General features: G+C 36.1%; 1 protein-coding gene and 1 pseudogene across 3 annotated transcripts in view; one reads left to right on the top strand and one right to left on the bottom strand.

Annotated features, from left to right (window-relative positions):
- Positions 1 to 15,246, bottom strand: part of LOC149838189 (protein TIC 40, chloroplastic-like) — a 42,709-nt gene that overhangs the window by 11,210 nt on the left and 16,253 nt on the right. For all 3 annotated transcript variants that reach the window (XR_016431944.1, XM_090006439.1, XM_090006441.1), the window contains exons 9-10: positions 5,268 to 5,308; positions 5,107 to 5,152 (exon numbers count right to left, since the gene is read on the bottom strand). Coding sequence is in view for 2 of the 3 variants with exons in the window: in XM_090006439.1 (XP_089862565.1) it covers positions 5,107 to 5,152; positions 5,268 to 5,308 (87 nt within the window). In the remaining variant the exon portion in view is untranslated. The remainder of the gene's footprint in view (positions 1 to 5,106; positions 5,153 to 5,267; positions 5,309 to 15,246) is intronic.
- LOC149838190 (protein CYPRO4-like) lies at positions 5,522 to 13,709 on the top strand (annotated as a pseudogene).

Below are 15,246 nucleotides of genomic sequence, written 5' to 3'. Positions count from 1 at the left end.
GTGGAAACAAGAGATTTCGATGCAAGCTCTGCGAAAGAGATTTTGTTGGGTATTACACAAGAGTGAAGGCTCATTTGTTGAAGATACCAGGACATGGCATTTCAGCTTGCAAAAAAGTTGATGAGGCAATGCGAAGACAATACAAGAAAATACAAGAAAAATATGAGAAGAGAAAGGCAATGGCCGATTCTTCTGCAGTCAGTGTGCCATTTGCAAGCCACCAAGAAGATGCTGAAAAAAAAAAAAGTCAATGTAGGAGGTAGAGAACGATACAAGCAGCATTCAATACATATGGAAGAGAAGAATTGGATAGAAAAGTTGGGAGGTATTTTTATTCTGGTTCACTCCCATTTAATGCGGCTAGAAATCCTTATTGGAAGGATTTAGTAACATCCTTGGCAAATTGTAATTTGAGTGGTTATGTGCCTCCAAGTTCAGAAAAAATACGAACCACACTTCTTGCAGAAGAGAGGGCAAATGTGGAGAGGTTGCTAGAAATTAAAAAATATTCATGGGAGCAAAATGGAGTTTCCATTGTGTCTGATGGATGGACAGATATTCAAAGGTGTCCATTAATCAATTTCATTGCTTGTTCGCTTAGTGGCCCAATATTCTTGAAAGCAGTTGATGCATCTGGGGAATATAAAAATGCAGAGTATTTGAAGGGATTGTTTATAGAAGTGATAAAAGAAGTGGGTGATCAGAAAGTGGTACAAATCATTACAGACAACGCTCCAGTTTGTAAAAGTGCAGCGTTGAGTTTGGAGAGTGAGTACCCTCATATTTTTTGGACTCCCTGTGTAGCACACAGCTTAAATCTAGCCCTAAAGAGCATATGCAACCCCAAAGAAGAAGAAAATTCAGAAGCATATGCTTTATGTTCATGGATTGAAGATTTAGAAAGAAATGTCAAAAGCATTAGGAATTTTGTTGTTAACCACCATCGTGCTAATGTTATATTTAATAGGCATTCTGATTTGAAATTGTTGAAGGTCGCTGAAACACGTTTTGCGTCCATCATTGTGATGATGAAGAGGATTAAAAGAGTGAAGAATGTTTTGATTAACATGGTGACTGATGAAAATTGGACATTCTATCGTGTTGATGATGATATGAAGGCTCAAGAAATTAAGAAATTCATTCTTGATGATGAGTTTTGGGACAGAGTGGTATACTTCCTTCAATTTACGCAACCTATTTGGGAAATGTTAAGAGAAGTTGATAAGGATGAGCCCATGCTTCATAGAGTTTATGAAATGTGGGATAATATGATTGAAAAAATACAAGCTATAGTTTTCATGCATGAAGGAAAAAATCCTGCATTGGATGATTCAGACTTTTTTAATCATATTCATTCAATTTTAGTCAGAAGATGGGATAAGAGCAACACTCATTTGCATTGCATAACACATTCTCTTAACCCAAAATATTATGCAAATAAGTGGCGGGCTGGTGGTATTGGTCGTGTCCCTCCAAATTTAGACCCAGAGCTATCAAGACATAAAAATATGTGTATGACAAGACTTTTTCCAGAAGCATATCTTTTACATCAAGTCACACAAGAGTTTGAAAAATTTTCATCTTCGAGATTATATGCACCAGCATTATTCGCGAGAGAAGAAGATAATATAGATCCTATCACATGGTGGTCAACATTTGGATCAGAAACACCTCTTCTGCAACGTCTTGCATTAAGATTGCTATCGCAGCCTGCTAGTTCATCTTGTTGTGAAAGAAATTGGAGCACATATTCTCAAATCCACAACATGAAGAGAAACAAACTCACCATCAAGCGTGCAGAGGATTTAGTATATGTTCATTCAAATCTTCGATTACTTTCGCGAAGCAATGATGAATACAGGTACTAATTTGCTCTTTTAGTTATTTGATTATTTCTTAGTTTTCATTTAAATATACTTGTATTGTATTTATCATTTTCAAATTGGGTTTATAATGCAGACAAGGAATATCCAAATTTTGGGATGTAAACCTAGAAGAGTGTGACTTCGAGGGAGAACATGAATTCAACGTAACAAACATGGATTTAGCTGAGCCCAGTATTCCTTCTAATGATGCATTTGATGATGAAGAAGAAAATTATTAGCATCCATTACTTCATCAGGATATACTTTGGTATGTAATTTAGTTTTTTTATGCAATACTTATTTGATTGATATTTAGGTCGATTTATGTAATTGCTTTACTTATTTGATTGATAATTTGATAATTAGGTTGATATATTGCATGCATGATGAATCATATTATGAGTTTATGACAATGTTTACTGTTAAATGTTAAACTGTTAAAACTTCAAAATCATATATATATATATAATTTTTTTTTTACATTTTTGCCCCTGCCGCACCCCCGCACCGGGGTTTTTTGGAAGTGCCGAATCCCCGCACCCGCACCCGCACCCACACATGTGACATAGGATAGAAATGAATGGAGGAGAAGGATTCATGTGGAAGACCCATAATGATTTTCTTTGTTGGTTCATATCGCCGACCCCAATTGTTTTGGGATGAAGGCGTAGTTGTTGTTGTACATCAATACCCGATAGGGGTATTTTTGTAATTTCACATAGTTGTTTTAGAAAACAACTATTTTCGAGTTTTGTTAAAATGTAATTTTCTTTTTTATTTTTTATAATTCTTTTTTGTATTTTTTAAGGACCAAAAGGGGCTCCAACCATAGAGTCGTTGGAGCTCCCAACGGTCACAAATGTGACCGTTGGGGGCTCCCAACGACTCCATGGGAGCCCCCTTTTGGGCTCTCCTTTTGAGGCCTTTGGCCTTCCTTTCTCTCCTCTCCCTCTTGTATAAATAGGGGTGAACCCCTTGTATATTTTTCATTCTTGAGAGCTCTCTCTCTTTTCAATAAGAGGCTTTTTATATTGTTGCCTTCTTAAAGGCTTGTGCTTGTATTGTCCCTTAATGGACTTGTGATATTGTCTCCTTTATTCATTGTTATAAGTGCTTATAAGCACTCTTTATATTTCCACAATATCTCATTACAGAGAGATGGTGTAAAACCCATGATTTTTTGACATTTTCATGAGGAATAAAAATGAATTTTAATGTTAAAATATTGCTTGAACCTAAGTTGGGATTCAATTTATGAATCTCAAACGGGGAAATTATTTTGAATTGGGTATTGATTTTAAACGGAATTTAATCTGGATTTTAGTTGAGTTTAATTTGGATCTAATTTTGGAGTTTTAGTTTAGTTCGGATTTTAATTGAGAGTGTATTTGAAATTAGAGTCTTATTATATTTGGATTTTCAATTTCTAGAATTTAAATTCGGATCGGATTTTGATATAATTTGGATTTAATAAAATGATCTCAGATATTATAATTGGAATTGGATTTGATTCGAGTTTTCATTTAAACTATAATTAAATTGAATGTTAATTCGAAATTTGAAATATACAATAATTTGAATCTTTGCTGAAATTGAATTTGAATGTAATACCTATGATTTCTAGGCAATTAATAATTAAAAAATATGATTTTATATAGATTAAGTAAAATTTATAAATTTAATTAATTATAACTTGAGATTGAATTTGCATAATAAAAAGAATCAGAATTAAATTAAAGATTGAAATTGAATTTAAATTCAAAGTTAAATTGGATTTAAATTACATTTAGAATTTAATTTAATTCTGGTGAAATTTAATGTGAATTTAGATTTTTAATTTGGATTTGGATGCTAGTAAATAGACATGGATATGAATTGTACTTGGGCTTCTTAAATGGGTTTGGATTGGATTTGAAATCCAAAAGAGGAAACAATAAGAGATTTAATTGTAATTAAATTATGGAATGGAAATTCTAAATAAACTAGATCTTAAATTTTTTTTTAGTCCAATGGGCTGGACGCCCACCCTATGTGGGCCAAACCTAATGGACATCCTACATGAAATATAATAAAATAATAACCTACGAAAAAATTCTAAGAAAATCTCTTTAAATTCAAAGTCAAAGAAAATTTAATTATTTCCTAAATTAAAATAAAATTTTAATTTAACAAAGAAGCAAACTTTATTTTGTAAATTTCTTTGTTTTGGGTAATAGGAGACTCCCTAGGAGGGGACGCCCCATTCTACTGGGCCCTCCCTATGTGGCTGGAAATCTACTTTTCAAAAATATAATAAGAGTCAATTAAAGCTAGAGGGTAAGAAACATGGCTTTCTTAAAAACATTTTTGTTTTGGAAAGTTGAAATAAGAGGGACCGTTCCACCATAGTAGGCCCTTTGATCATGGCTGGAACCTCTTTAAGAGGCAAGCCACTATATGTAAATATATATATATATATATATATATATATATATATATATATATATATATATATATAAAATATAAAGTTAAAGCTACACAAAAACACATATATGTATACCTTAATAATATGCATTAAATAAGAAACTATAATATAGGATTTTGGAAAGATTGTGGGCTGAAAAAGATTGGATGAAAAACACGAAAGTTTCTTAAAAAAAATAATAAACCTATAGCAAGGACTGATCAGTTCCTTTGACCATAAATAAAGAGGGGAAAAAATATTATGTGGATCGACCCGATCCAGATAGCACTGATCCGTTTATGGATTAGTGCTGGACACATTGCAGGGAATTTCCAATCAGTCCCTGCTAACGCTACAGAAACCAATCATGCACTACCAGTCATTTGAGTATTGAAGTTGATATATCTACATGATTCCTCAATTTGTTTCTATCATTAGATCGGACAAAACAGAATCTAATCATGCTTACATATAATGACAGTGAAACCAGGTAAATAGTGAAGCTACAACTTGTAACTATACTTTGCACATTCCTCACAAATATTTAAAATTCTAAGTAAAAACAGATCTTACATGATAAACAGACATTATGTCATCATCATTTCAGTCAAACAAAAGATATATGCATCCATAAGTAACGCAACTTTGCTGCACATTAGCTTCAAGAATTTAAGGACTAACATGAAATACAAGAATGAACTAACAATCAGCACATGCACCCAAATTAAATCACATAGTGAATGATCAGATCTAGGAGCAGAGCATCACAACGACAAATCCAAGTAATATGATTCTTACAGCATATCCTCCAACTGTTGGCGGTATTGTGGATTTTGCAGCATCCCTATAATTACAATACATATTAAACCAACAGACAGAATTTATGAACTCTAAATCACCTCTGCATGATCCATGAAAAAATACTCAACAAATCTAGTTCAAATAAACAAAAGACTTACATTTGAAGGTAGCAGGATTCCTCATCTCCTCAGGTAAATAACTGCAAAAAAGATACCCACAATGTAGTTCAGTAAAAGGATTAATAGACATGGCAACACCTACAAAGCAGTATAAAACCGACAAGCAAGATACACAGCACCTTTCCCAACAGAAACATATTAACAGACTTAAAGAAACGTCAATTGGCAGAACAAAGAATATATGTTCCTAAAGCAAAACGTTATGTGATCATTCCAATCTAAACAATAGATAGATGAACAGAGTAACTGCAAAAGTTACCTCTGCATGTGTGTGTGAGAGAGAGTACACTGTAAAGACGACACCCATCATGGGGCGACGGGTAGAGGATGCTGTTCAGTTTGTCGGTAAGTCAGGTTTTGGCATATCACCTGATCCAACCTCCATTTCACTCTCTAACAAACCACGAGACCATAGAGAGAGATGTTTAAACCAAGGTTGACAGTACACACTTGTATCGTGATACAAGTGTATCGTATCCGTATTGGGTGTATCATATGATACACCCCTGTATCGAGGCGTATCATATGATATACCTTCGGTGCACTTTAAAAAAACCAAAAGTTACTTTTTTACATTTTGGGTTTTAAATACCTCTCGAGTGTCGACTCCCTCATTTGTATAGATGCCATTAGAGGGGAACCCACGCACCCTACGAGACGTGAGAGCAATTTGGAAGCCGATGCGTGTGAAAGGGAGAGAGCTTTTGCGATTTTTTCAAGAGTGCATTTTCACCCTTTTTTACTCAAGGAAGTGGGTTAAGGTAAAAAATCTTTATTCTATGTGTGTAAACTTATTGTCGAATATTTGTATAACCATATTTTTATTTGGTGGTTAATTAGTTATGTTTTATTTTAGATCTTTTGAAGTCATCTTCACGTTCATCTTAGAGAGATGATCTTGCATGGCAATACTACAAAAGCATGGATAATGTACCATGACCAGGGTCATCATTGAGATGTGTAATTTATAGTTATATTATAAGAAGTGAACTGCACATATATAAGTAAAATATTGCAAGTTTTCATCAAAATATACGTTCATGTGATTATCCATCTATTTTTACCACTGATTATCCATCTATTTTTACCACTTTTCGTGCTAATGTTATTGCTGAACTAGAAAAATTTCAAAGAAGAAGAATTTTGCAAAAATGTAAAGGACTTCTAACCATTGTTCCAGATTCTGAAGATGATGATGATGATGATGATGATGACTCACTTGCCAAAAAAATAGTCGAAGACAAAGAGATTATTGTCCTAATGTTTGGCAAATAGGTTCTAGAAGACAATTTAGTTTTAGGATCTTTATAGTTTAGAACTTTAGAGATGAAGATTGGCATGTAAGATGTTGATTAAATGTAATGCTTTTAGTTATAATGAACTCTTAGTAGTTTAGTTATAACCAGTGTTATTAAAAGCGTGCCTCAAGGCGCAAAAAGCGCGCCTCGCCTCAAGGCGAGGGCCTTTGTGCCTTGAGGCGCAAGCATAAAGCGCAAATGCCCCAAGGCGTGCGCCTCATACGCCTTGAGGCGCACGCCTTGGGGCGAGGCGCGCCTCAAGGTGAGGCGTATACGCCTCTCACTTTTAATCTTATTTATTCATCCATTCATTCAGAGAGAGAGAGAAAGACCTGCTGGAGCATGCCACGGACAGTGGGGGTGTTCCATCGCATGAGGCGGAGGGCCTCGAGGGTCCGCCGGTGGAGCTTTCGGATCCCTGGCAGCCCTCTCACCAGCGTTATGTACAGGTGGGGGCTCCACTCGATACCCCTGCTTCCTTCAGAAACCCAGACCCCAATTCCCCGTCGCCTTCATCCCTCGACGAGATCAACGCCACGCTCAAGGCCTTGAATCTCAAGTACGCTAACGTGCCCCGCGTTACGAACGCCGTGAAGCTCTACCTGCACATCGGTGAAAACACCCCCAGCGCCAAATGGATCATCTCCGAGAAGCATGACGTGGAGGAGAGCTTCAAGGAGGCCTATACGCCGGTGAGAGACAGGCAGGATCTCTTGGAAGAGTTGGAGGAAGCTACCAACAGAGGGATCCAGAGTATCGCGATGGGTGCGCTTGATTACGGTTTTTTGGTGAGCGATTCGGGTATCGAAGCCGTGAAGAACTTGAGTCATGGCATTCATGGCAAGGGGGTCTCTGTGAAATTTAATAGTGGCAAGGGTAGGTTATAGGCTTGGGTTCTTCTTCTTCCTTTGAAACCCCTAAGAAGGCTATGTTAATGAAGGCATAGACGAATATGCTTCTAATGAGTCCAGCAGAAGGGAAACCACATGCCACTGGGATTCATCAATTGGATATTGAGACTGGGAAGGTAGTGACGGAAGGGAAGTTTGCCAAGGATAACACCAAGATAACGATGCGAGATATAACCAACGACAACAAGGGTGCGCAATTAGATCTGTCTGGATCGACATTCTTGGATCTAGATGATAGGAGGCTTTGTAGGTGGGATATGTGTGATCGCAACGGGGTGGTCCTGTTAAAATATTATGTCTTTTTTAACTGTAAACTGAAATACCCATCAGGGGTACTTCAGTCCTTTTACTCAATAGGTGTCAGCCACCCTAATGAGCTAACATTTTTACTTTTTCTTTTTTTATTTACTTTTGCTTTTTATATTTTTTTTTTTTACTGTTGTGAAAGGGACAGCTCCATATAGCTGTTGGAGCTGCCCCAACAGTCACAAATGTGACCGTTGGGTGCAACTCCAACAGTCATATTGAGTTGCACCTATGGCTTCTTTTTGCATTATAAATAGGCCTTAGTGGCCCTTGTAAACATATTCTTTTTTGTGAGTGCATATGCAATATTGTAAAGCCCCTCTTGGGAACTTATGAATTGAAGTTCATTTTGTTTCATGTTGTTGTGCATGTGTATCCGTGCCTTCGTGCACTTGTGAGTGTTCTCCTTTGTGCCATTGTGCACTCTTTGTATTTCTTGTATTGTGGTGTTACACACAATCTCTTTTTGTAGAGATTTTCACATGGTATCAGAGCAAGGTTGTTTGGAGAAAGAAATTGGTGTGATTCTTTTCAATATCAAGTGCCTCGAAAAACGTGCCTTCAACTTTTTGGTGATTGGAGTAGAGGCTCTTCTTCATTCAATATTTTAGAAGATTACTACAACAAGAAAGATTTAAGATCTTATTGTGGTACGTATTCTTTTCTTTCTTCTTTCCTCTCTAATGGGTGAGAAAGACTCCCATTTTTCTCTTGGTTTCAAGCTAAATGGCTCAAATTATCATGTGTGGGCTGGAAATATGGAAGCTCACATCAAAGGGAAAGGGCTTTGGGGTTACATTCAAGGCTCGATTCCGGAACCCGAGCCTAAAATTACTTTGGTTAAAGAAGGAGAAATCAAAATCCTTGAGGGAGATGAAAGAACTAATGCTCTTGAGAAATATAGTGGGAAACATGAGCAATGGGAAATGAAGAATTTTAAGATCTTGTCTTGGATTTTCTCTTCCGTTGAGACAAGGATTAATGCCAACATTATAAAGTTTAAAAAGGCTTCTCAAGCGTGGGAGTATCTTGAGAAGATGTATACTTCTAGGGACTTGTCCCATAAGTATTATCTTCAAAAGAGAGCGTTAACTATTGTTCAAGGTGATATGTCGATAAGAGAGTATTTTGCGGAACTCTCTTCAATTTGGGATGAGTTTGCCATGCTTGAACCCAAGTGGAGTGGAGAAGCCATAGAGCTTCGTCATAAGCAATTAGAAGAAGACCGATTCTTCAATTTTTTGAATGGGCTAAGGCCCGAGTTTGAGCAAATAAGATCTTCTCTCCTATCCTCTTTTACCTCTCATTCTCTTGAAGATGTCTTAACTAAATTAAGTGGAGAGGAAACCCGTATGGGCATTAGCAAGCAAAATCCTAGTGTGCTTGCAATGTCCACAAATCAAGAAAAATGTGATGGTGTTAATGCCGTTTCTAGACCCGGTAACAATTTAAGAACATATAGACCTCCTCATTTTAAGAATCAAAATCAAGGAGGAAGAAGAGATTATAGCAAAATCTCGTGTCACTTTTGCAAAGAACCGGGTCATATCAAACCGGTTTGCCCAAAATGGAAGAAACTTCTAGCAATGGCAACTACATCTCAACCATCCAAAGAGGAATCTTCAAAAGAAGTTCTCTCTCAATCAAATTGTGGAGGCTCTTCAACATCTTCTAAAGGGAGCTATTTCCGGTGCCGCCGTATCCACCTCTTCTCCTCCAGGTAAAACTTCTTGGCTCTTAAATTCGGGTGCATCCTTTCATATGACCCCAAACATTTCATCTCTTTCCGAGTATTCTAAAAATGTGTCACCTTCTTTTGTTTCGACCGCGGATGGTACTTCTCTAGAAATTAAGGGAATTGGAAATTTTAAAACCCAAAACTTCTTTATTCCAAAAATTAGACTTATACCAAAATTAAATTTAAACTTGCTTTCCGTTTCTCAACTCACGGACCTTGGGTGTAACATTCAATTCTCATCTAATAAATGTTTAATACAGGATCACCGGTCCGGGAGATTGATTGGGGAAGGCTCTAGGAAAGGAGACTTGTACTATGTGGACTTTCTTCAAATTCCTAAAAACACCTTTTGTAATGTGGCCCAACATAAAGACATAAATGTTTGGCACAAGAGACTTGGTCATCCCAACATTACCAAGTTATCCTATCTACATTTTGTTAAAGATCTTTGTAAAAATACTTTATCTTGTAATGATTGTATTCTTGGAAAAATGAGAAGTATACCTTTTGAACCAAGAACTATGTTTAGTACTAAACCTTTTGAAATTATTCACTCGGATGTTTGGGGACCGGCACCTGTCATATCCAAAGGTGGTTTTGCTTACTATGTGATTTTTGTAGATGATTTCTCACGATATTGTTGGATACATTTTCTCAAACATAAGCATGAAGTTTTTTCATGTTTTAAAACATATCATATGATGATTAAAAATCAATTTAATAGTAATTTAAAGATATTTAGGACCGATTCCGGAGATGAATATCTCTCTAATGAGTTTAAGAAATATTTTGAGGATTGTGGCATTGTCCATCAAAGATCGTGTCCTAAGACCCCACAACAAAATGGTTTGGCCGAAAGAAAGCATAGGCATATCATTGAAACCACTAGAACCCTTCTCATTTCCCAAAATATTCCTAAAAAATTTTGGGCCGAAGCGGCTCTTGCTTCCGTCTATCTTATCAACCGACTTCCATCCAAAAATTTAGATAAAATTTCTCCCTTTGAGATTCTATATGAAAAAGAACCTGATTATAATAGGTTAAGAGTTTTTTGTTGTAAGTGCTTTGTTCTTACCGATAAAAATGATAAACTCTCACCAAAAGCCATTCCTTGTGCTTTCCTTGGCTATTCGGAAACTCAAAAAGGATTTCGATGTTATGACTCTAAGAATGATAAATTATATGTTTCAAGGAATGTAACTTTTTTGGAAAATGATAGTGGTTTTGAAAAAAAATGAATCTCATTTAGAAAATGTTGATTACTCCTTTCTTTTTGACCTTTTATCTAAGGATGATGATATCTCTAGTGATGATGAATCAACATATAATAGTGAAAATGAAATGGTTGTGATCAACAATAACTCTAACCCTTCTACCCCTCAAGAAGAAAATGTATCTAGAGAACCCATCACTTATTCGCATATAGATAGAAGCACCTTTAGGAGTGCTATTGAACTATATAGTGAACCTAGTGAGACTATTTCCACTCATGATTCTCATCCTAGGAGAACTGAAAGAACTAGAAGGACTCCCTCTAGATTCGTATCTTTTGATTCTTTCTCTCCTAAATATTGAGCTTGTTTGAGTGTCATTCACTCTTATTTTGAACCAAAAAAATTTGGAGAAGCCAAACAATGTACTGAATGGAGAAAAGCCATGGAGAGTGAACTCAAAGCTCTTAAAAAAGCTAACACTTGGGAATTTCAATCTCTTCCCAATGGCAAGAAAACTATAAGATGTCGATGGGTGTTCAAGGTCAAGACTAAGAGTGATGGTTCTCTTGAAAGGTATAAGGCGCGTCTTGTAGCTAAAGGGTACAGTCAAGAATATGGGATTGACTATGAAGAGACATTTGCTCCAGTAGCTCGTATGGTTACTGTCAGATGTCTTATTACCATTGCTTCAATTCGAAAATGGAACATTTACCAAATGGATGTCAAAAATGCCTTTTCAAATGGAGATCTTAATGAAGAAGTCTACATGGATGCTCCACCTGGTATGGAAATCCCTAAAAATAAAGTTTTTCGTCTTCGTAAAGCTCTTTATGGACTGAAACAAGCACCCAAGGCTTGGCACGATAGGTTTAACAATGTAATGACTGAAAATGGTTTCACTTCATGCTATACTGACACTGCATTGTTTATTAAGAAATCTGATGCAGGGATTGTTATATTATTGTTATACGTTGATGATATGTTAATAACAGGTGATGATATCAAAGGAATCAAGAGCATTAAATCTATTTTGACTTCAAAATTTGAAATGTCAGACTTAGGATTTCTGACATATTTTTTGGGAATTGAGGTTGCCTATTCTCAGAGAGGCTATTTTTTGTCTCAAACTAAACTTGCTTGTGAGATTCTTGATAGATCAGGAATCACAGATGACAAGGTCTGCGAAACTCCTGAAATAGTAGGTTCGAAGATGAAGATTGATGATGGGATTCTCTTAAAAGATCCCACACCTTACCGGCAACTGGTTGGATCCCTAACGTATCTCAGCATTACCAGGCCTGATATTTCTCATGCAGTACATGTTGCTAGTCAATTTCAGCATGCACCTACTACAGTCCATATGAGCGTCATCCTTCGCATCATCAGATACATAAAGGGTACAGTAAACAAGGGAGTATTTCTATCTTCTACGTCTGAATTAAGTTTAATTGCTTATACTGACTCTGATTGGGGAGGTGACACAAATAACCGTCACTCCACCACTGGTTTCTGTATTTTTTTAGGTGAATCATTAATCTCTTGGAGATGCAAGAAGCAGCAAAAAGTATCGCTTTCATCCACCGAAGCTGAGTATAGAGCCATGGCATCTACTACCATGGAGATTGTTTGGATTCGCAACTTGTTGGAAGATATGAATATTCAAGTTCAAGGGCCCATAAAATTATGTTATGATAATAAAAGTGCAATCTACATTGCCAAAAATCACACATTTCATGAGCGCACGAAACATATCGAGATGGACTGCCACTATGTTCGTGAAGAATATTTAAGAAAAACCATTGACCTTCCTTATGTTACATCAGAATATCAACTGGCAGACTTCTTCACTAAGGCGTTGTGTTCTCCAAGATTTAACTTCCTTCTTGGCAAACTTTCGGTCGTGACACCCTAAGTTTGAGGGGGAGTGTTAAAATATTATGTCTTTTTTAACTGTAAACTGAAATACCCATCAGGGGTATTTCAATCCTTTTACTCAATAGGTGTCAGCCACCCTAATGAGCTAACATTTTTACTTTTTCTTTTTTTATTTACTTTTGCTTTTTATATATTTTTTTTTCTTTTTGACTGTTGTGAAAGGGACAGCTCCATATAGCTGTTGGAGCTGCCCCAACAGTCACAAATGTGACCGTTGGGTGCAGCTCCAACAGTCATATTGAGCTGCACCTGTGGCTTCTTTTTGCATTATAAATAGGCCTTAGTGGCCCTTGTAAACATATTCTTTTTTGTGAGTGCATATGCAATATTGTAAAGCCCCTCTTGGGAACTTATGAATTGAAGTTCATTTTGTTTCATGTTGTTGTGCATGTGTATCCATGCCTTCGTGCACTTGTGAGTGTTCTCCTTTGTGCCTTTGTGCACTCTTTGTATTTCTTGTATTGTGGTGTTACACACAATCTCTTTTTGTAGAGATTTTCACAGGTCCAGCAACTGGATGGTCCTGTTCTACACTGGGCAGATGGGCATCAATTTGCTAGTAATACCAAATTCCTGTGTTTTGCCACCACTGGTGATGGGTGCATTGTGGTTGGTTCGGCTGATGGCAAGATTCGTCTGTACTCAGATCGTTCGATGAGGATGGCTAAGACGGCATTTCCAGGACTTGGGTCTCCGATTACTCATGTTGATGTAACTTATGATGGGAAATGGATATTGGGAACAACAGATACGTATTTGATCCTGATTTGCACATTGTTCACTGACAAAGATGGGAAGACTGGCTTCGCTGGCCGTATGGGTAATAAGATTGCCGCTCCGCGGTTGCTGAAGCTGACCCCTCTTGATTCACATTTGGCAGACCAGAACAACAAGTTCCATGGAGGACAGTTTTCCTGGGTAAGAGATTTGCATGCTGTTATTGTTTAACTAATTGTTTCTATGAGTAGGTTGATGAGGTTCTCTTTTCTTTGGATTTATACCTGCTGAAATTGACATAGAAAACAATGTCGTTATTTGGATGTTTGTATTGGCTGTTTGGCGTTTACTATAGGTTTATATGATGTGCACATATTTATATATTGATGTGTTTAACAATTTGACCTTATCTAGATTGTGTTCTAGTTTCAAACATCAGATACCTTAGGTGACATTTAAGTTTTAATGCAAAATTCTCTATTATACAAGCTGAAGACAAGTTCAGGTGAAGAAATGTTTTCTTATAGGTATTACATAACCATATAGGAATTGCATAACCAAACTCTAACCATAACCAGTAAAATAATATCATTTATATTTTTTACATTGAAAAGTTGTGGATCTTAGTCGAAACTGGGGTCGGGTCCCATGAAATTTTATAAACCATACCCAGCTCCATATATTAGTCAGTGCTTTTGAATTTGACCCAGGTTCTAATGGGACCTCCTTGTTTATCACCATACCTTGACCCTATAGGGTTTGGTACGGGTGTTGGTGCAGGAAAGATGCATCATGTTTTTCATGTATATTATTTTGTCACCAGTGAAATTACTGATTTTACGATGGTTGTTGCTTTATTAATAAAGCAATTTTTATTTATTTATAATTTTAAATAATTTTTATTTATTTTTTTTATTTAAAAAAAATTGAGGCTTACGCATTACGCCTCGCCTCAGATTTTGGTGGAGCGCCTCGCTACGCCTCAACGCTTTTCACAACACTGGTTATAACTTATGACATTTTAGTATGACTTGGATGTAAATTTAATATTGTTACTTAAGACTTTAATTGTTTTTAAATTTTAAATTATGTAATTACTTTTTATTTATATTGTCAGTTATCGGTTTCATGGTTTGTTATCAATTTTAAAATGATGATTATGATTATTGAAGTTTTGTTTTTGTTTTCGTAATATGAAAGTATGAGTCTTGTGGCATATTCTTAATTGCAAAAGTCTTATATAACACATATAGACATAAATGCTTCATATGTGATTTTTTGGTTGTATTTTATGCAATTCATCATTATTTCATGTGCTATGATTTTTTTAGATTTTTTGTTTTTTTTTTCTGATTTTCTTGATTTTTTTGAAAATTTAAAAAAAAAATATTAAAAGTTTACGATACGGTACGGTGTTATTTTGAGCCCGACCGATATGGGTAATGATACGATAAGTACAACCTTGTTTTAAACAATTTGAATGTTTTAGCGAGTACATGAGCACTTATCAGAGATGGGTTGAGACCAAGGTTTTAAAACCCGTGACTCGGAACTCGACTCGTTCTTTATTGACTCGTGACTCGGCAGGTCAACTCGGTGACTCGGACCGGGTTTTGTTAACTTTTGATTTTAAAAGAAAAACAATATATAATTTGTCTGAAACCATGTTTTTGAGTAAACATAGTCTCCAAATGTCTGTAAGAATATAAAAACAACTGCAAAGAGCTATAGAGGTTTGCTTGAATAATTGAATTTGATATCTATACAAGCACTTTGACTAATTCATGACTTGAATTAGAGGATGTGGTCACCATGAGTTCAGTCTGCTACTACCTAAGG

The sequence above is a fragment of the Nuphar pumila genome, chromosome 5, assembly GCF_984573655.1.
Source record: "Nuphar pumila chromosome 5, dmNupPumi1.hap1.1, whole genome shotgun sequence".
Classification (NCBI taxonomy): domain Eukaryota; kingdom Viridiplantae; phylum Streptophyta; class Magnoliopsida; order Nymphaeales; family Nymphaeaceae; genus Nuphar; species Nuphar pumila.
This window is presented reverse-complemented; position numbering and strand designations above follow the sequence as displayed.